The sequence below is a fragment of the Myodes glareolus genome, chromosome 4, assembly GCF_982192425.1.
Source record: "Myodes glareolus chromosome 4, mMyoGla1.1, whole genome shotgun sequence".
Lineage (NCBI taxonomy): Eukaryota > Metazoa > Chordata > Mammalia > Rodentia > Cricetidae > Myodes > Myodes glareolus.
In genome coordinates this window covers 61,375,648-61,396,017 of record NC_142029.1, presented here as the reverse complement: position 1 = coordinate 61,396,017, position 20,370 = coordinate 61,375,648, and the positions used below count along the sequence as shown (strand labels likewise).

Genomic DNA, 20,370 nt, shown 5'->3' with positions numbered 1-20,370 from the left:
AGCCACACTCCCTGCCCTTTTGTAGTGGTCCTAGATGGAGGTAAGACAAGAAGGTTAGGGCTCACATTAGATTGTCCCCTAAGAGTTCAACCTGGTTTCCAAAGGGCCTAGCAGAGCCACCCAGGTTCTAGCATAGGCTCCACCCCTTTGCAGGTATCCAGACACCTGGGCTTGGTTAGGGTGGTTTAGAGTGTGTTGAGTAACCTGTTTAGTTTCATCTCTGAGATGCTTTGCAAAGGAGCACATGTGGCCAGAGAGATTCAAAACAGAAAATATTGTTGCCCCTAAACCTTTCCCTGGGGCACATGGCCAGACATATACACACATACATGTGGATATGCTGGGCACATTGGAATCCGTTTCTTCTTCCTTTTTATCTCCAGGAAGGACATACAAAGGTGACTGTAGACTAGATCACACAGAAGGCAGACAGCAGGGTTCACTGTCACTTGCAGAATTGTTGGAAGTCTTTGCGTTTTGAATTTTCCTACTTGTTCAACTCCATTTTTCTGATAAGCAAGTCGGACCCCAGCTTGGTCACTCAACATGGTTGTTGAATCCCCAGACCTGCCCTGAAGACACTTCATCTATGGTCATAGGAGGTTAACTCGCTATTAACCTATGGCCCACCTGGTGGTCTGCTGCTTCTGGGTCAGCCTTATATCCATCTGCATCCTGAGTCAGGAGTCAGTGCCAAGACTAAGGGGTAATTTTCCTGTTAAGTGTTGAAGAAATATGCTTTGCAAATATTGGGAAGGGTGGTTCTATCAAAGGAAGGAGGCCAAAGACAGGTGCCCAAGAATTTGAATACACAATGCATGTGTCCAGTCAGAGGGTCACATGGTTCCTGGATCCTGGGTGCTGAATGAGAAATAGAGCGGGTCATGTTCCAACACTTTTGCCCTCACTCCTACTATGCAACAACCGAAATCAGAATCAGTTAGGACAGTTACCTGGAGAGGCAGGCATCTGCCACACCCTTTTCATCCTCATAGACTGTCTCTGAAAGCGCATGTGTGGAGATGTGCTAGCCATGGCAAGTCAGCTGGACCTACTGAGTTCAGAAAACCTCCAGGCGTACTTGTCACATGTCCTGGAAGAGAGTGGGCATGGCTGACCCTTTAAAAATCTTCCTCCTTCCTTTTCTCATCCTTGCAAATAACCAGTCTTGGAGCTGGAGGCCACATGTACCTGTAAATCCAGCAGGGAGGGTGAGGTGGGAGACTCAGGCCTAGACAGTGTCCCAGCTGATAAATAAATGGATAAACATATCTCCTTATAAGTTTTTTTTATTAAAATACTGTCATACCCAGTGGACTGCAGCAGCAATCCTGGTACAGGGTGGCGTAACAAAACAGCCATGTTTACACTTTAAATATTCATGATAACTTAAACACACAGACACACGTCATGGTCTTTGGCAGAAAACGTTCACAGCAACAAAAAAATACTTTAAAAAGAAATACCAAATATTAATCCAAAATATATTAAGTTGTTTTTTTTAACTTTCACAATTTTTTTTTTGCTTTTTCTCCCCTTCTCTTTTTTTTTTTTACTTTTATCTTTGTAAACAATGCACATGAACCAGATGTATTTTTCAGCATTTACACAGGGGTAAGGGGATTAAAAAAATATGCAATTGCCCAGCAAATGCAAATGTTTAAAAGAAACTCAGAGAACCATGGGAATGAAACAACAAACAGAACTTGAAAACAGTGAAAGGAAAACAAACAAAACAACCAAAGGTTCGAGGAGGAAACACAAAAGCTCTGAAACCCACCCACGGCGCTCACGTTCGGAGCCGGATGGGGGTTACTTTAAGACCAAAGTCAAAGTCACAGTCACTGATGCTGGTAGGCTGCCGAGTGGGATGCTTTACCCAGTTCCGGGTAGCTGGCCCTGCTTCGGGGCTGGGGCACCAGAAACTCGAGGAGCCAGCCTCGTGGGTGCCATTTTGTGATGGGGCACAACACACCGAGGACTTTTGTCTTTTCAACAGCACAGCTTCCTCTCCCAGTCCCTGCCGGTGGGAATTAATGCGTTTTAAAGAACGACTTCTCCAGTTTCTTCAAAGAGAACCTGGTGTTGGGCATGACAGGTGTCCACACGTGGAGGCTCATTGCATCTGGCTCAGTTTATAACCGACGGACAGGATGTCGCAGGGACAGGAGCTGTGGAGCCATTCAGAAAGGCTGGTGACAAGAGCCCCACAGGCATGGAGCACAGGGGTTTAAAATGAAGGACAGGCAACCAGCATCAAACTCCATGGCCAAGAACTGGAGGCAGAGAAACGTCTGGTAGACCTGTCAGATGTTTCAAGAACTGTGGCAGCAGGGGCAGGCAGCACAGCCCTGGAAGGAGAATCTGAACCAGCATGCTTAGTCTTCTGTTCCCAAGGAGGGAGAATTATGTACAAAACACAATGTTCTGCAGGCCCTTCAAACGGCCCCTAACCTATTCCAAGTGAGAGGTGTAAGGTGGCTCCCAAAAGACTCACACTCCTAGTAGTCCCCCCAAAGACTCGAGTCTTAGCAATCCGAAGAAGGCAGGGAGAAAGTGAAGAGCAGAGGGGGTTGGCTGGGGGCGTGCTTAACCACAGCACACCAGGGCTGGCCTGGTTATCCCAGCAGACCACCGGATATGCCCAGCCATCCTTGGGAATCAGAATCTACTCCCCTTTCCCTTCATGCCTGAATGCAACTGGGCAGGACGGACGGGGCTCAGCTCCTTTCTGCTCCAGCAATAGACCTTGGGCAGCAGGGGAAATCTGGCTCTTCCTTCCCCATGGGCATGGGAGGAATATGGGCCAAGAAGCAGTCTTCTGGGGGTGCAGACTTGTCTAGGTCCCCTGTAGTGCTAGTCTCTGGGCGTCACGCACAACACCGTCAATGGTTGGAGAAAGTGAGGCGCAGCCCTTGAAGACGGCTGGAATGCCAGGGGGAGGCCAGGAGTCAGGGTCCCCAAGGCCTCGCCTCTTTCCTTCAGATCAGTATTTCCACCATGTCTGACAGGTCCTGAACTTTGGTTGCAGCCACAGAGTCTGGAGAAAGACAAAAAAACAACAGGTCTAGTCTGTGAGTATTATCCACTAAGCACGGAATGCTGTGCTCCCTCTCCCCTCAGCGGGGACCTAGAGGGCTGAGGAAGTATGCCTGTGTTTAGACTCTCAACTGGCTAGAGTGATCAGTTGAGGGGTGCCCCCAGGGTTAGAAGCATTCTTGTCATGCCTGTGGTTTTCTGAGATCATGAGGCACACACGGGCAGCTATGCAAGCGGGATGGGAAATCAGAGTAGAAAGGGAACAGGCTACTTCAAGGTCCTCTTTTCTGGGCTCTTCCAGTAGCTTCCCAACTCAAGATGCCTGGCTAGCTCCATCATCTTAGCTATATGGACCGACAGGAGGTATGTGAGGAAAACTCGGGAGGTACAGTGCCTTCTGATGGGGTGCTTTCTTTCTGAATTATAGGTCTGCCTCCCACTGAGGGTTTCAGGCCTCCCACGACCCTTAGTTCACACTGTGGGGCTTCCCGTGGGGAAAAACACATATTCCAGTTCACACCTACTGTGTCCTCAGCCCCCATCTAACTAGCACACAGGCTAGGGGAAGCAGGGTGCTTACCCAGAGAAGCTGTCCTTTGGCTACTGCTGCACCCCAGGAGGCTCTCGGATTCTGAGGCTAAGCAGGCAGAGGTGCCTTCTGCAGGGCCATCGGTCTGGGTGCTCCCATCTCTGCTCCCATGTTTGGTGTGGGCAGGGAGAAGAGGAGCTGTGGCTGGGGGCTCCTCTGCTGGTACCCGGTCTATGGAAAAGGAAGGAGGTTGATGGATACAGCCTGACGGAGGAGACAAGGTCCCCAATGAAAACTCTCTGGACTGAGCTGCTCTTAATTTGCAAGCCGTATAGTAAAATGAAAGGCTCCCCTTTTGAAATGGGAATAAGTGGGGTCATGTTAGGCATCGATGCTTGGCACCCCTTCTTTGTAGCTGAAATCTAGGACTTCTTAGTATTTGCTTAGGAACAGTAGAGACTTGCCTACATCTCTCTGTAAGCAGCTAGAGGCCCAGCATCCACTTTTTATTAGCAGGACCCCTATGAGTTTCAGGGTCATGGGAGCCAAAGTAACCAGGTCCCCTAGAAGAGGGGTCAGGAAGCCCTGGTTTCAGTAGGCATGTATTCTGAGTCTGGGAAGGTGCTGTCAAAAGTTCCTTCTTCCTTCCCGCCCCACTGCAGCATCCTCATACCTACTGTCAGCCGGGCAGGTGCATCAGTTTGCCGCTCGCTGGATGAGAGCCCTTGCCAGCCCTGGACTCCCACTGCAGCCGCAAAGATGGACGGCACTGATTTGGCAGGCCGCAGGGTGCCTTGGGTAGCCTTGCCAGGATCTTTCCTGGAGCGCTGCTGAAGGACCTTGATCACTGCATCCTTCTCCAGGATCTGGGCATGGAGCACCTTCAACCTGCAGGAGAGGCCAGGGTCAGACCCACAGATTCAGCCCCTTCATTGTACCCAGCTCGCAGAAGCTTCCTGGAAGGAAACTCAAGACATCCTTCCCTGAGCCAGGTAGGACCTCTTGCCCTTGTGAGGGGCACTGCATAATGTTATTAATGCTCTGAGATTGGTGTTCTCTGAGCCCACCTCATTGTAAGAGTCAGGTCCCATAGTGGACAGACCTTGGATGGCACCCACCCACCCACCTCCAGCCTGAGCACAGGAGGGATTCACTCAGGGAAACAACTGTTTATAATTTCTGGAATGCCAAACATTCTGAGCTGCTGAGGGTGGAGCCTCTGTCCCAGTCCAGGGACAAAGGACTGGGCAGAGACTGGCTACCACCACCCCCACCCCCAGTTTGTCCCTGGCCTGACCCTATAGTACCTGCTCTCCATCTCTTGGTGCCTGTGGTTGCCTGCCAGCAGGCCTTCGTTGAAACTGCTGCTGGGCGAGGGCTGGGGGGAGTGTCTGATGAGAGTGGAGTCACGCTGCGCAGCCGCCGTGGCAGCGGCATCCATGGCAAACTGCCGCATGGCCCGTTCCTCCAGATACTTTTGTTCCCACTTGGTCATGTCAGCCTCTAGAGCCAGGATCTGTTCTTCCTTCTCCCTCAGCTGTTCTGACAGTCGCAGGGCACTGAGCTCAGCAGACCCACCATTGCTGCCACCAGCACCAGGGAGGGTGCCTGCCTGTCTCTGCAGAGCAAGGAACATCATGGTCAAGAATAAAGTTGGGGTGTGTGGGACTGTGGCCCCCATACTTCCACGAAGACCTTAACACATCAACACCTTGTTCAGTCATTTGTAGCTCACGCTCCCTCTTTCCTACGTCTACCCAGAGATACAGCGGATAACAAAGATACACTCTCTCCCAGTTTATGGTAGCCAGGGACATAAGGGCACATACGACCAAAAAAGCAATTCTCTGAAGTAGGAATGGGAATATGAGCAATAATCACATTGGGACAACTAAGTTTTGGTCCCCCTACTTCAATGACAGGGTAAGGTTGGGTGTGGGGACAGAACTCTATCTGGTTTATAAACAACAAGAAATGTTTATGTCCAAATACATAGCACAGACTCAGGGTTTGGATGTCTGCTTCCTATCTTGGGAAGAGAGGTGAGAGTGGTTCAGTCTTCTGCATGAAAATTATTAGTGACCACAATCTGCTACGGAGGTCCCAATTTCTGTTACTGCCAAGGTAAGACTCATTAAGTCCTCCAAACCTAAGCATAGGCCACATGGCAGAGCCTTTGCTATCCAAGGTGATTGAGAGAGACCAAGCAGCCAACGGGCACATGGAGCAATCATCTTTCCCAGGGGACAAAGAATAGAGATCAGGGATTCCTTGGATTCTGCCCAGCTCTGCCAGCTGCACAGGTCTTCTGGGCTCACCTGCTGCGCACGAAGGGCTTTGAGTTCCTGCTCCAGGCGCGTGCGCAGTCGCAGCTCCAGCTGCTCCCGCTTCTCACAGGCAGCCTGCAACTGTCCCAGAGCCTGCTGCAGCCGTTCCACTTTCTCCACATAGGCCTGCTTCTTGCGTAGCTCCTCCTCAGCCCGAGCAGCCCGGCTTTGTGCATTGCCCAGAGCCTGCTCCAGCAGTTCAGCACGTCGCCGCTGGTCCTCGATGGCACCACGCAGCAGTGCCATCTCCCGCTCCAGTTTCTCCTGTTCCTGCTGCAGCTCGTAGTCTGTGGGGGAGACATTGCGGAGGAGCGGTTATTGATGCTCGCCACACTCACCCACCACTGGGCTCTGGACATTCCTGGGAATTGTGTATTGCATTTCAGTGAGATGCAGGTTAAGAGTAAACACTCAGAACCTTGCTGTGACCCTTGTTGTAACAACTAAGTTAAATGGCCTCTCGGCTGGGACACTGCTCGAATTATGCCAGGCGAGGTCATCACCAAAACATATGCAGTTTTCCTTAAGCTTCAAGACGACTAGAGACTCGTCAGGCAGGAACTGAGCCAACCCTTTATAGATTAGGGTACTATAACAAGGTTATTGTTCAAGCAGGAAGAAGGGGGCAGGCACATTTCACATCTTATCCCACTCAATCTCCCAGGTAGGATTTGCGGCTCCTGATTACAGAGGAAGAAACACAGGAACCGAATAGCTGACTGAGAAGCTCCAGCTATCTGGCTGTGCGAGCAGTTCTTGCCCTAAGTGTCTGCTCCTGTAGACTGAAGGCTCTCCTGTTCAGTACCCCTGTCTTTACATGGTCTGGGGAGCCACATGTAGGCCGGCAGGCACACAAAAGAATTCCAACCCCGCAGCACAGGGACAACGACAATAGTCCAAAGACTCCAAGATTCCAACCATCCCTGACCTTCCAACCATCCCTGACCGCTTTGCTAATTGCTTGGAGGAGCCCTGCTCAGAGAAACTCTCCATCTAGCTGGGCCAAGATTTTTCTTTTTTCTTTTTTTAAATATTTATTTATTTATTATGTATACAATATTCTGTAGCCAGAAGGCACCTCATTACAGATGGTTTGTGAGCCACCATGTTGTTGCCGGGAATTGAACTCAGGACCTTTGGAAGAGCAGGCAATGCTCTTAACCACTGAGCCATCTCTCCAGCCCCCTAAGGTTCTTCTAAGTGATGTTCTATGCCTACAATCCACCTCAAAGCACGCGCCCCGCCCCCCTTGGGAGTCTCAGGCTGGTCGACTAAGTGTGGCTGCCTATTTCTCTAGAGACCTGGGAGTGTGGATCCAGTTTTTTACTTTCAGAAGCCTTGTACAACTTCGGTGATACTTTGGTAGGGGGTGGAAGGCTAAGCCTGCTTAGCAGGCTCCCCACATTCAGGTCCCAGGCACCCTTTGTGTTCACCCTCTCTCCTCCCAAAGCCAAGGGCTGGGCGCCGCTGGGGCCGAAGGGCGCCACTGTCAGGCACACATGGGAGGGAACGGAGGGGGACCGGCCGGGAGCGGAACAGCCCAGCGGCTCTGGAATGCCAGGCATCCAGGTCACCCGCGGCTGCGAGATTAATGGCTCCAGCAAGAAGCCAAGAACAGCCTGGCGCTAGCTCGCTCCCCGGGGAGCGGAAACGCCTCCCGGCTGCTTCTGCCCCCTCCCCCTCTGCAGGCTTCCAGAAACCCTCCCTAAGACTTCCTTTCTTCGCCAGAGCCTGGGCCCAAAAGCGGCCCTTCCCACCAGAGCACCCCCAATCTCCCTTTCCCTAGCAGTGGGTCCTCTGCAGACTCCCAAGGGCAACCCCGAGGCGCCACACCTCCTTCCCCTTCACCTTCGTGCCAGAGACCTTTAGCCACCGTCACCTCATTTTGAAAGGTAGTAGTGGATAACCCAAGTCTTGCCCAATCTGAGCCAAAGGCTGATTTGCGAGCACTCAAGAGCACTAAGTCCTTGAACAAGAAGGGGGCACTGCCAGAAGCTGTTTCCCCTCTCTGGACACCCCTTAAAGGACTCTCAAAAATCTCCTTCCTATGAGCCTTCTTCCCTACAAGCCTGCCATTCCCCCAGTGTCTGACACCTCCTTCCCTACAGCATACTTCTGCTGTTCTCAGAGATTTTTCCCAGGCCACCAGGGGCTTCCTAATCACCGGTCTCCAGGATAGTGAACACTTTTCCTCCTGAACCTGTGGGAACCTGTTCCTGCCTTCAGCTTATCTCACCTCCCTACCATTTTCTGAGTGAGTTCCCACCCCTCTGCCCAGTGCTTAGTTCAATCCCGCTAATGAAGGAATGAATGGCTTAGTCTATAAAGCCTCCAGGAGACCTGCACCTCCCTGTTTACAGGGAAGCCTGAATGCTTCCTTTAGACTAGCTGTTGGCTCGACCCATTTGTGGCTATCCCAGGACCCTCCAGTGTGGCTATCCCAGTTCCCCCACGCTCTCCAGCTTCTGGTATCCCCAGCCTTCCTGTTGCCTTGGCATTCCTAGGAAACTCCAACTATCGCTGATTATCCTCTATGTAACTACTGCCAGGGCTGTCCTGGCCTCCCTGCAAGAGGGACCAATGCTACAGGGCTCCCTAGTCCCTGTTCACCTTTGGAAACCACTCTTTCCCACAGCAGCCATTCAGTAAACCTGTTCCAGAAGTGCCACTCTGCAAGGAAGCGGGTTAAACCTCAAGGGGAATGGATCGGGGTCACAGGGGTCTCATTGCCTGTATACCCAGCTAGGTTTCTTAGCAGGTCCCCTACTCACTCTGAGCAAGCAGCTTGGCCACCATGTCCTGACTGCCCGCCTGGGCTTCCTGTGTCTTGCTTGCCAGGTGGCGATTTGCGGATTCCAATCTCTCTGTTTCAAATAAAGAGATGTTTTGATATCAAGGGATGTTGGCAGCCTGGGAGTTTCTCCTAGGGTTCTAACTGTGAGTCCACATCCTCCAAGCTGGGGATGGGCTTAGAGAGAAGTCCCAGCTCAGACCAGGGCCCAATGATGGGGACTCATTGGGGGGGGGGGGGGGGTCTCTACAGCACAGAACAGAGATTCTGAATTTCCCCCCAAAACAGATCCCTCAAAGTCCTCAAATTTCAGCTTCCAAACACACAAGCCTAGTTCTCACCTCTAAGATCGCGGTTGAAGTCCTGCAACCGCCTCATCTCGCTATCCATCTTGTTCCTCATTGTCTTCTCCAGGGCCTCACGCTTGGAAGAGGTCCTCATCAGGCTCTCGTGGGCCTCAGAGAGCCGCTGGATTTCACTTTCCAGCTGTAAAAGACGGACAAGGAGCTGAATGACAGGACGGGTCCCAGGGAGTGAAGGAGGCCAGCGGCTCTAGTAGGATAACCAAAGGACGGCAACCTAGGGCAGACCGCTGGGACAGACAGCTGTTCGTAAGGAAGGACGAGATGCTGCCTGGACCCAGGGCTAGAAGCTCTTCAAAAGGGGCTACCTCCAGCCTACCCCACGCCCAATGTTTATAACAGGCATTTCGTTTCCACCTAGCACTGTCTGATAGATAACCTGAGTGCAAAAGACAGGGATGAGTATATTTGAGGTGGTTTAGCCTATCCAGAACATTGTAGATACACAGTACTGGGAGGCCTGAGGCTATTGTTAAAGCTGAACCTTCGCACACAGCTGGCCAGGCTTCATCAAGGAAGGGGGCGCCAGACCCCAGTCTGAGCTGCCTCTGACCACAGCATGTGGCTGCCCCTCCCACTTGGAAGCCACAGGTCTTACACGTGCTCCTAGCTGGCTTGCTATGCCAACTCCGCTGTTTTTTCTTTTCCCTAAGAGGAGGGGCTTTCTCTTTGGCCAGGGCTGGCCTGGAACAGACTGGCTGTTGTGTGGGTGCACAAAGGGTTCTCTGTGGGAGGTGTCCACAGGAGGGGTTGTGCAGGGCGAGGGTGCAAGTGTGCGGAGAGCTAGTGAATGAGTTCTTTCTAACCAGCACTGGCCAGCAACTGCTCATGCACTAGGGCAAACCGCCTGGCTCTTCCTCAGCTGTCTGGAGTGAGCTTGGGGTGTGTGGGGGGGGCGACGTGGGACAGAATTTGGTGCAGGAAGCAGTCTGACAGGCTTTCCCCCTCCTCTGCGCCCCCCCCCCCCAGCCCCTAGGAGTCTCTACCTTCTCTATGCGGCTGGCCTTCTCGGCGGAGCTCTCCAACTCTCTCTGCAACCTCTCATTGTCCCTCTGCAGCCTGGCGTTCTCCCGCAGTACTGTCTCCATCTGGACCAGGTGGGCACTGCCCGCGGGGGCCTGGGAACTTGCTGGTCCCTCCACTGCAGGTGGACTGAAGGAGTTTGGGGGACCATGGCTTAGAGCGGCTGGATGAAGGGGTGGGGAGTGCTCCTGGGGCTGCTGTAAGTACTGGTACTGCTGCTGCTGGAGGAACACTGGGGGTACCTGGGCCTGGAGGATCCTGGAAAAGAAGAGGCAAAGATCAGACACACACACACACACACACACACACACACACACACACACGATTCCTGTTGCCAATGACTGAGCCTCCCCAGTGTCAGGCTGCCACCAGTGGGGAGGGCCAATGCCACATGGTATCTGCCTGAGACTCAAAAGGGTCAGAGAGCCAGACCGATGTGGGTTTGCTATGGTGCAGTGTCCGGGCGCTTGTTCCGTTCAGTTGCCCCATTGTGGCTAAGGCCTTAGGGATCAGCCCAAGCAACTCTGGGCATCCTAAGCATGCACACAGCGTAAAAAGTTATCTTTTAAAATGCACTCTTCACCTTTCCAATGATGCATGGCTCTTTGGGATGGAACCCACACAGCTTTGCAGGCCTAGTGGCTGCATTCTGGTCAAGTCAGCTACAGCAGCTCACTTGAATTTTCTCCTCCTTCTTTCAGGGTCCTGCTACCCCCAGCTACGAAATTCTTTTTCCAAGACCCCAGCTAAGATTAAAGCAGGGAAGCAGGTGCTGAGCCTGAGCTCAGTCAGGCAAACAGGGAAAGATTTCAGCCCCAGCTGCTGGCTTACAGCAAATGAGTGCCTTGGCTGCCCAGTGTCCCGCCACCTTTGCCTGCGAAATCACAAAGTGAGGCCTGACAGGATGGCCAGCAGACAACAGGCACCCATAACAGTTCAGTCCACCTCTGCTGGTGGGCACTTCAGAACAAGGGCCACCTCTGGATTAGCTCAGCAGCAGAGCTAAGGACAGCGTTCCACTGGCCCCTGGCATAGTATGGTAAGTACATCCTCAGACTATGTCAAGAGAGGAACAAAGAGCCAGGCAGTGGTGGCGCACGCCTTTAATTCCAGCACTCGGGAGGCAGAGGCAGGCGGATCTTTGTGAGAGTTCGAGACCAGCCTGGTCTACAAGAGCTAGTTCTAGGACAGAGTCCAAAGCTACAGAGAAACCCTGTCTCGAAAAACCAAAAACAAAAAAAAGAAAAAAAAAAAGAGAGAGAGAGAGAGACATGGGTAGTGAGAGGGCCTTTCTGGGGCCATGTGACTCCAAGTACTATGACTACCTCAGTTGTCCTAAGAATTTTCTAGGTCCTAGAAGACCTCTCAAAGTCAGATTTCACCTCTGGATCTATTACACATCCCCAGTGCTCCCCTGTTTTTTACTCCTCATCCAGTTGGCTGATGAAAAGCCTCCAAGCAGAGCAGGTTTGAGGGCTGTCACTGGGCTGACTAAACTCTCTTGTCGCTAAGTGTGGTCCCTCTCAGGGTGGCCTCAGAAAACTGCCATTCTCCCCCCAGCAATCTCCCGCCCTGACAGGCCAGGCGGACACGACAGGCATTCTTTGGGAATGATTTAGCCCCAAGAATGGAGATACCTTTCCGCTCACACTTGCTCACTCTGCTCTTGGTTCTGCCGTTGCCCATTTCTCCCCTCCCCATTTTTTTTTTTTTTGTTCTCCGGCAAACAGTCCACTTCCTTGCCTGGATATTATCTTTTCCTGACAGGGTTCAACAGGGCTGGCCCAAAAGAAGAAATTCTTCCTGAAATGCCCTAAGGAGGGAGATAAGGTGGGTGTCCGGAGTGTGGAGGCCGAGTCAACCCACGAGGCTCCATCCCCTGGCTCCTCCAGACCAGGGTCACCACTCTTTCCCAGAGTAAAAAAAAATAACTGGTGAAGACCCGAGTGACTAAACGAAGCAGGTGTGAAGTGAGCCAGACTTTGACCTTGAACCCAGAGGGTCTGCAAATTCTTGGGTCCTCCGGTAAGGCTTCCTGGAACCCCACTTCACCCTGCCCCCAATGGGGATACAGCCATGATGGTGTTTCTATAGAAAAGGTGAGGGGCTTGGTGGAGCGTGCCTTTAATCCTAGCACCTGGGAGGCAGAGGCAGTTGGAACTGTTTAAGGCCAACATAGTCTACAGAGCTCCAGGAAAGTCAGGGCTACACAGAGAAACCCTGTCTCAAAAAAAAAAAAAAAAAAAAGGAAAAAAAAAAAGTGAAGGGTCAGCTGACTCAGGCAGTCCCTGGTTTCTAGGAACCTGAACTCCTGTGCCCATCTGGCTTCCTGCTTGCACTCATTGGGCTCCCAGCTTCCACCCTGGCTCTTTGGACCCATTCACTAAAGGCTGGTATTGTGATGTGCCTTGGGGGGTGTGTGTGATCACACACACACCCCAAGAATTCACACTCAGTTAAGCCAAGTCACTACCCTAATCCAACAGCAGCCTGAGTCTACACACAAAGGCTCACGTAGGCCCAGAATCCTCGAGATGACAGACAAGTAGAAGGGAAAACACAGTAAGAAATTCACCAGTAGACACAGCAGCTGTGACAGAGGTGGCGCCTAGTTCTTTCAGCCTCACGAGCAGCACCTCTCAATGACAACAACAAAGTCCATTTTTCCTTTAAAAACCTCCAGGAAGTCCCACCTTTGGTCTACTTAACTTGGGAACAGTTTGGCAGGGATTCCCACTGTCTTTTGTTAGTTCTCTCTAAAAAAATCTCACCTTTAAACCCCATTCCCAGCCCCTGGGGACCCTCCTTTCTTGCTATAGACAATATATCTACATTCCAAGTTAAAGCAATGATGTCAGTTTTTGTGTTTGTTTTAGAAAGTCTTGCTGTATAGCTCCTGCCTCGCCTAAGTGTGCTACCAGAACTGGCAGCTAACTCTGTAAGTAAAGTCAGCTAGCTAAGTCCCCCTATCCTCCAGCCCTCATCAAGAGCAGACAGCCCCAGGAGCTGGTGTGGGTGCAGAATTGGGATCATGCAAGCTAGGACCCAAGGTATAGGACCTTGGGGTTCTCCTGGGAGAATGGACTAGAAGAAATCCAGGGTGGGGTAGTCACCTGACTTCCGCGTGCTGAAAGTGTGGGCTGCTTCGAGGACGGTATCTTGAGTCAGCAACAGCCGCAGTCTCATGAGCCAGTGCAGCGTGTGGGTACTGAGGTGGGGGCCCACGGGGTTCTGGGCCTTCAGATGGGGGTCCTCGGGGTTGGGGACCCTGCTGGCTGCGGGCCAGCTGAGGGAAGCTGTGTGAAGAGCTCATGTGGCTAGGGACCCGAGCACCATTTCTTTCCAGGGACAACTGCAGAAGTCGTTCACTTAAGGAGCGTACATGGCCGTGCCTCAGCTCCCGCAGCGCCTCATCCTGCCGCCGGCTGCCTCCTGATGCCCCTCTAGGATCTCGGTCCCCAACATGGGGCCGGGGTCCCGCCTGCTGCGCTGCGAAGTACTGCGAGTGGGCTTTGGCCTCCTCATAGGTGGGCAGCTCTTCTCCCTTGCTGGGCTGTGGGCACAGCCGGTACAGCCTGTTCTCCGCCAGATGGGTCTCTCCACCTTGATGCTCCTGGCCCTGGGGCTCCTGCCTGGTGGCCTGCTGTAGCACTTGACTGTCCTCAGGTGCTCCGATCTCCAGGGAGGCCTGGGGGCTCCCTGTGCCCCCAGCTCCAGCCCCACCCCTCAGGGCCTGTTGCTGGATGGCCAGGAGCGTGCGGGTCTCTGTCAGGTTGCCGTAGCGCAGCTGCTCCTGGATGAGGCGGTGCAGGACTGTCCCTGAGGAGTCTTCCAGTGTCCTCATGCTTCTCTGGCTTGCACACACCTGCCTAGACAATGGCCAGCAGGCACCTGGTCCTAGAGCACCTAAGAGAAAGGATAGCAATCAATGGAAGCCCATAAGAGGGAGGGGGTGCTTGCCATAAACACTGCTTGAGAGAGGAGAGGTTTTACACAGGCCCAGATGCAAGTGCCAATGTGGCTGGCCATCTATTAAGTTTAGTTACTGAACCTCTGATCATCAGTTTGTCTATTAAAAAAAAAAAAAAGATTGCTTCTTGGAGAAGCTGAGCGCCTGGTGTGCTATAAATCCTGGGCAAATGCTTATCGTTGAAATGACATTAATGGAGCCTTAACTGATCCTACAGAAATACAGTAGAAAACCAGAAAGGCTATCTAATAGGGACCACGGTCCCCTGCAGTCAGCCGCTACACCCAGCAGTCTCGATGGACGACTCTAGGACAAGCCTCATCAAATTCAACCACTTAGCAGTCTAGACCCCAGTTTACTAGCAGATGATAAAGAATGAATGTTGCGCGGTAGAAAGAAGCCCTAAGTCACTGACCCCCATGATCTTGAGAATGAAGATGTTTGAGCCATGGGTAGTCCACCACCCTTCACCTGCTTCTCATCCTGGAAGCAGACAGTCCCTGGGAGACGGACCCTGAGCTCAGCTTCTTCAAGGGCTGCCTATAAAATAAATCCGGGTCTTCTTGCCGTGGCTGACCTTAGCAGTCATTCTGCAAGGTGAGCAGGCTGGAGAAGCTGTGTGTGAATTGGCAAATGCAACTAAAGAAAGCTCTTAACAATAGGACAATGGTCTTGTGAGGAGGCAGAAGTGCGCTTGAGAACTGGAGCCAGAGAAACATGCCAGATTTTATGATCATCCTCCTTTCTTGGCACACACATCTGCTACTTCGAAAAGCTCCTACTTGTACCCTAGGTACACAGGGGACCGTCCCTCTGCATCTCTACTGACATTAGAAACAACCACCTGAGCCCAATTGATGGCGTAATGAGGTGAAGGGGAAACGAGGGAAATGTGCCCGGTCTCAGTTTGGGAATGGCATGTTGGCAGAGCTGGGGGAAGGAAATGAGTCCCGAGGTCACCTATGCACTCATTCTTCCCAGCACCCAATCCTCCCCGCACTGCACCCTACAGTGTGTAAGACTTCAGGAGTCTACTCGCACGCAGCTTTTTCTTCGCGGTATTTCCTAGGTTAATCACTGTCTGGGCTGACACCCGCTAAGGAGGATCCGGGAGCGGCTAGAAGGAATGCGGAGCCTTCGCTACAGATTCCAGGCGTGCCAAGTATGAGCCGGGCACCCGGAGCAAGGAACATTTCCGAGGCCTTTCATCGCACACAGGTCCCAATCTAATCCCCTAGATGCACAATCTTTCAAATACCTCTAGGTGAGCCCTTACTAAAAACCAGCTTCCTTACCCGGGCGTTGCACCTGGGCTGCTCCGGCGCTCTGCACTCGGAAAACTACCTTCCTAAGCAAACACGCGTTTCTGGCCTTGGCCTGGGCTCCCTCTAGCAAAAGGAACCAAAGCTAAGTTAGCCAGACCAAGGCTCCTGCTCGACTCGAGGCGGACCACTAGCACCGACGACTGCCCGAATGCCCCGGGAAAGCAAAACCCACAACCGCGAGAGGTCTTTAAGCATCGCGGGTCCGCCTATCTCCCTAGACCTCTTTGTTTTCCAAATACTCCAGCGCTGACGTCACCGGGCTGGACAGCAGGCTGCATTCTTTCTAAGTGAGAGCCAGTTCGTGGCTCCGGAGAGGATTTTCCAAGGAAGACAAAGAGGAATTCTTGAGCTAGCTGAGGGTAAAAGCCACCTGTATCCCCAATCTAGACAAAGCAGCCACCTCGGCCCTGCATTCGGCAAGATATGCCTACAGCCCTTTTCCACTTGCCCCAATCGCGAGACTCACACCCCCAAACACCGATCCTCTGTCCCTCCTCCAGCCCCAGTGGGCCGGAGAGCCGGTCCGACAACCCCCCTCCAAAGCGCACACCGCGGGGCTCCCTGGGCTAAACAGACGCCTGGGATCGATCCTCGAAAGGGTGCACCGCTTCCCCTTCCCCTCCCGGAGAGGCTCGTTCTGGCCAGCTCCGATTTCCAGAAAATGCCGGACAGACCGCAGTGTCGGGGTGCCGCTGGGAAGCGTCCCCGCTGGCCTCGCGCGCTGCCCGGAGAGCCGGGCACCTTTCTTACCGCTGCGGCCCGCGGCTGCCAGCGCGCGCAGACCGAGTTCGGCTTTAGGTCGGTTCCGCAGTGGAGGTGCGCACTCGCCGGTGGCGCCGACGTTCTGACTGCTAGCGCTCCACTGCGCAGCCCCTGGGTCAGCCCGCGCTGGAGGCGGCTGCTATGCCAGGAATGTGAGAGTTTCAGGTTCCCCCTCGGGATCAAAGCGAACCACAAATAACCTCTCAGCGCGCCGCCCTCCTCCGCCCTCCGCCTCCTCCCGTTCCCCGTCCCGGCCCCCGCCTTCCTCCCGGGAGGCGGCGCTGCGGCTGGCCGCTGGGTTAGCCTCAGCCTTGTCCCCTCGCCACCCTGGGCTCTGGCGGCTGTGCTGCGTTCCCTGCCCCCTGCCTTACTGTCCTAGTTGTTGTTGGGGGTGTCTTAACCAACTCAGCCCAAGATCGTCCCACCACTGTCCTGCGCCCGGTTCGCACCCGTTGTTTCTACAGCCACCGAGGACGACTGACTTACAGGGAAGAGCCTCGTATGCCCCTCTGGTGGCTGAGGGAGGGGTCTCTGGCGTTTTGGAGACGGCGGGAGGATTGCAAAGGATTCCACATCCGCCCAGCTTTGACCGTGCTGCAGGGGAACCGACGCTTCAGCTTGCAGCTACCCAGCCTCTTTCCTAACCTCTACTATTTCACCCCCCAGCGGCAAACTTTGAATTGCACTTTTATTGTTTACAAACACCTTCGACAGCTCTTTTAGATCCTGCCTCTACAGGAAGTGTGAATCTGGGTTGAAAATCTGGTGGATTTGACCTACTACCCAAATAAATCACCCTCCACTAAGTCCAGCTCCACTCAGCTTTAAGCCGAGCACGCGGCGGGTCACCACCCACATTCCACTCGGCCGTCCGATTCCAGTCACCCTCTGATGGTGTTTTCTCATCATCTCTATAATAAATAGGAAACCAAGGCTCAGAGAGTTTAAGCAGTAGCTGATGGAGCCAGATCTCTTTTCGTGGTCACCTGAATCCGGGCTCCCTAACCGAAGAGGGCAAGTCCAGGGAGTATCTGCTTCCACCTACCTGTCCCCAATTTCAGTATATTTTCCACCTCTCCTACACTCAGAAACCCTCTTTCCTGTCCGCTTCGCTGACCGCTTCGCTGACCGCTGATTCTTGCTGTTCGGCCTCGGTGTGAAATGTTTCCCCCTGTCTTTTGGATCCTTTTTTTCCCCTTGGTTTTTCGAGACAGGGTTTCTCTGTGCATCAGTTCTGGCTGTGCTGAAACTAAGTTTGTAGACCAGGCGAGCCTCGAACTCACTGACATCGGTCTGCCTTTGCCTCCTCCCAAGTGCTGGGGTTAAAGGTGGACCCTTCTACCTCCCCAGGAGACCCCTTCTTAAGTAAGGCAGCTCTGACTCTCTCCTACCCGCCCCCCCCCCCCCAAGAGCTCCAGTGGCGTTTGTTCCTCAGGCCCATCCACTTAGAGTCAGGGCTGATTTCCGTTGCTGGTTGGCCGGGTCCTCTCTTTCCCTCAGCATAGAGAGGAGCAGGAACAAGCACCCTTTCAAGCTGAATAGCCAGGGATGTGGGAAGTTTTTCATAAAGCTCCCCTTTAAAAGTGGGGAGTCCTAAGTAGCTTTTGCAGAGGATGTGCCATTGGTTCCCAGCCACCTGGCCGTTCACAACCATCCACAACCCCAGTTCCAGGGGATATGACACCCACTTCTGAACTATGCTGGTACTAGGCACCCACGTGGTGCTCATACATGCATGCAAGCAAAACATGCATACATATAAAAGAAGTAAAAATCGAAACCCCCAAAATGTCTATATGTTTTGCTTGAATTTCAAACATTGCATTCCAGATACTGATTGTGTCTGAGCCAAACGAGAAAACAACAGATGTGTCGAGCTAAAGTGCACCTTACAAAAAGAAGCTGGGGCCTGCAGCACACCATTGTCCCCACCAGCTGCAGAAGGTAAGAGTCTTAGGACAAAGACAAAAGAAGAGGTTCCCAAGTGTCCTCACTTCGTGGACAGCGTTCTTGAAAACCCTTGGTGGAGACACTTAATAAGCGTAGGTAGAGGCCCATATGCTCTGAGTTACAAAATCAGGGGAAAGGCCGTATGGCCCACCCAGTCTTGTGCTTCACTGTGCTTAGAGGGGTAACTAACAAGATGTTTGCCAAGCAAGCATTCCTGGGATAGTTGGAGAAAGCGGCCAGCTTAAGGCAGCTAGAGTCAAGAGGAATATTTTGGGTTGGGCAGGCCTGCCCCAGGCCAAGACAAGCCTCACGTCAGCTTGTGTTTGTAGCCAGGGGGCCAGTGTGGGGAAGAGGGATTCTCAAATGAAATTTATATACATTTTTCTCCTCTTTGCAAGAAGGATAGAGGGTGGGGCCTCTCAGGCAGGGCCCGGCCTAAGGCTTCAGTGGAATCTGCCTGAGCTGGCAGCACACCTGATTCTACAGGATGGTGCAGTGAGAAGGTTGCCCCATCTCAAATGTGCCAGGAGAGCATACACACAGGTGGGCACTGGGCTAGCTAGCATGCTTGCACACCAATCTTCGCTGAGGCCAGGGGAAAAGAAACTCAAGGAGGGAGATGGGGCTTCCTAGCTCACCTTTGCCTTTCCCTTATTCTCCCCACCCCCACCCCCTGCAGGTAATAATTCTTCCCAGCCACTCTGTGACTTGCTGGGTTTGGAATCCTGCCCAGGAAAGCTGCAAAGCTGACCCAATTCTCAGAGAAAGCCATTGCTCTGGAGAGCTCAGCTCACAGGGGCGTGACTGCATCAGAGGTGTGTCCTGGGTTTAGCAAATTGTCCAGATACCCACACCCTCCTCTGCCCGGGCAGCTACATCTCCCAGCCCAGTCCCCTGCTGGAATATGAGGACCCTTCCTTAGTGGAGCTCCCCCATCCCACCCCTGTGAACTACTGAGAACATCTTCCTCACTTCCCAAATGGTTGACTGGTGGAGGAGGGACTCTGGGCTCCAATGGCAACATCAAAGGGAAGCAGCTAGTTGTGAAATTCTCCTTCCCAGCTTCCCTTGACACTCTACTTGACAGGTTATGGGAACAGGAAGCCTGCCAGAATCTGGGGCCAGAAACAAATCACCAGAAGAATCAACACATGAATGCCGTGGAGAAGAATATACCAACGCTTCTCTGCTCCGTGGCAGAAGAGCTTTCCGTGTTTTTCTACACACCTATGCTCATCCTCGTGGCTTCCCACCTCCCCCACTACCCCTAGATTCTATTTCCCAAGCCCTACCTTCCATCACTGTCCCCACCCCCTTTTGTCCCCGGGGTTTCAACCTAGCAATCTCAAACAGGATTGCTTGGAAAGAGGGGGCTGTGTCTGTCCCTGGGGTTAAATCCTCAAAAGATGGAGCATTTGTGAATTAAGTCCGGTCTCTGTAAAGGTGTCCAGGTCTCTCCTGAAACTGACGGAGCCAGGTTTTCCAGGCTGTGTGAACTCCTTGAGCCTCGGGCCATCCTTGGTGGTCTTTGCTTTGGTGATGCTGCAGGGGTGGGGCTGCCCTTGTAATTGGTAAGGACAGGAGCACTTTGCCCACTGCTCCATTACCTTCCCCTTCACTGGGGTTCATGAGTGCCCAGAGCCTGGTTCTGCATGGAAGACATGTCTAATGGAAGTTGGCATATACAGGAAGAAACTGCTGAGAAACACACTCTTTAGTTTACTCTTCTCTTGATAGCTGTCACACATAGGAAGGGGAAGGGCGTCCAGAGCTGGCACCGGCAGGCCAATGAGCGAAGGCAGGTTAGTTTAGCCCCTGATACCTCACTTTTCTGTGAAACCAAGAATGACGGTTACTGTTTTAGTGGGTGAACCACTGATGCCAGGAAGGCCCTCTAGTCTCAATAAGAAGCTGCAGCCAACATGGGGAGATCCGGGGTTTGTAGTCTTTGTAGGGCAGGGTCCCCTTTTCTACCTGGGAGTGGGGGTGCATGGGGAGGTACAGCCAGTGCGATGAAGGAGTGCCCCCTAGTGTCACCAAGTGTTCCAAGGGTGGGTCTTGGGTCTGGGTGAGAGGGTAATGTTTGGCACAAGGTTTCATGCAGGGGTAGACATCTCCCAGACTTTTCTTTTCTTTACTTTTCTTTTCTTTCCTTTTCCTTTCTTTTTTTCAAGACAGACTCACTAAATAGGTCAAGCTGGCCTCACGCTCACAGAGATCCACCTGCTTCTGCTTCCCAGTGTTGAGTGCTGGACATGTACCACCATTCCCAGCACCCAGACCCTTTAAAAA

General features: G+C 52.8%; 1 protein-coding gene and 1 long non-coding RNA gene across 4 annotated transcripts; one reads left to right on the top strand and one right to left on the bottom strand.

Moving 5' to 3' along the window:
* Positions 1-1,273: 1,273 nt before the first annotated feature.
* Amotl2 (angiomotin like 2) lies at positions 1,274-16,752 on the bottom strand. Of its 3 annotated transcripts, none has more exons than XM_048417026.3 (10): positions 16,615-16,752; positions 13,185-13,977; positions 10,035-10,329; positions 9,028-9,172; positions 8,667-8,759; positions 5,887-6,182; positions 4,876-5,186; positions 4,242-4,456; positions 3,620-3,799; positions 1,274-3,040 (listed from the first exon to the last, which is right to left on the bottom strand). In XM_048417026.3, exons 2-10 carry the CDS (start codon positions 13,913-13,915, stop codon positions 2,982-2,984), a joined length of 2,325 nt encoding a protein of 774 aa, XP_048272983.3. In that variant the 5' UTR covers positions 13,916-13,977; positions 16,615-16,752; the 3' UTR covers positions 1,274-2,981. The 3 variants fall into 3 exon arrangements, with proteins under 3 accessions (XP_048272983.3, XP_048272982.3, XP_048272984.3); XM_048417025.3 differs by lacking the exon at positions 16,615-16,752 and adding an exon at positions 16,117-16,309; XM_048417027.3 differs by lacking the exon at positions 16,615-16,752 and adding an exon at positions 15,337-15,510.
* LOC125389106 (uncharacterized) lies at positions 16,748-19,504 on the top strand. The gene is made up of 3 exons (XR_007228393.3): positions 16,748-18,072; positions 18,758-18,893; positions 19,166-19,504. It is a non-coding gene; the product is annotated as an uncharacterized LOC125389106 (long non-coding RNA).
* The last annotated feature ends 866 nt before the right edge of the window (positions 19,505-20,370 follow it).

What these genes read in the sequence shown, in the direction of transcription:
- Amotl2 (XM_048417026.3), bottom strand. Translation starts at nt 13,915, where the DNA reads ATGAGGACACTGGAAGACTCCTCAGGGACAGTCCTGCACCGCCTCATC. An exon ending in CTTCAACCGCGATCTTAGAG is followed by an intron (nt 8,760 to 9,027) that starts GTGAGAACTAGG and finishes TATTTGAAACAG; the next exon opens with AGAGATTGGAATCCGCAAAT. An exon ending in CACCAAGAGATGGAGAGCAG is followed by an intron (nt 4,457 to 4,875) that starts GTACTATAGGGT and finishes CCTCTCCTGCAG; the next exon opens with GTTGAAGGTGCTCCATGCCC.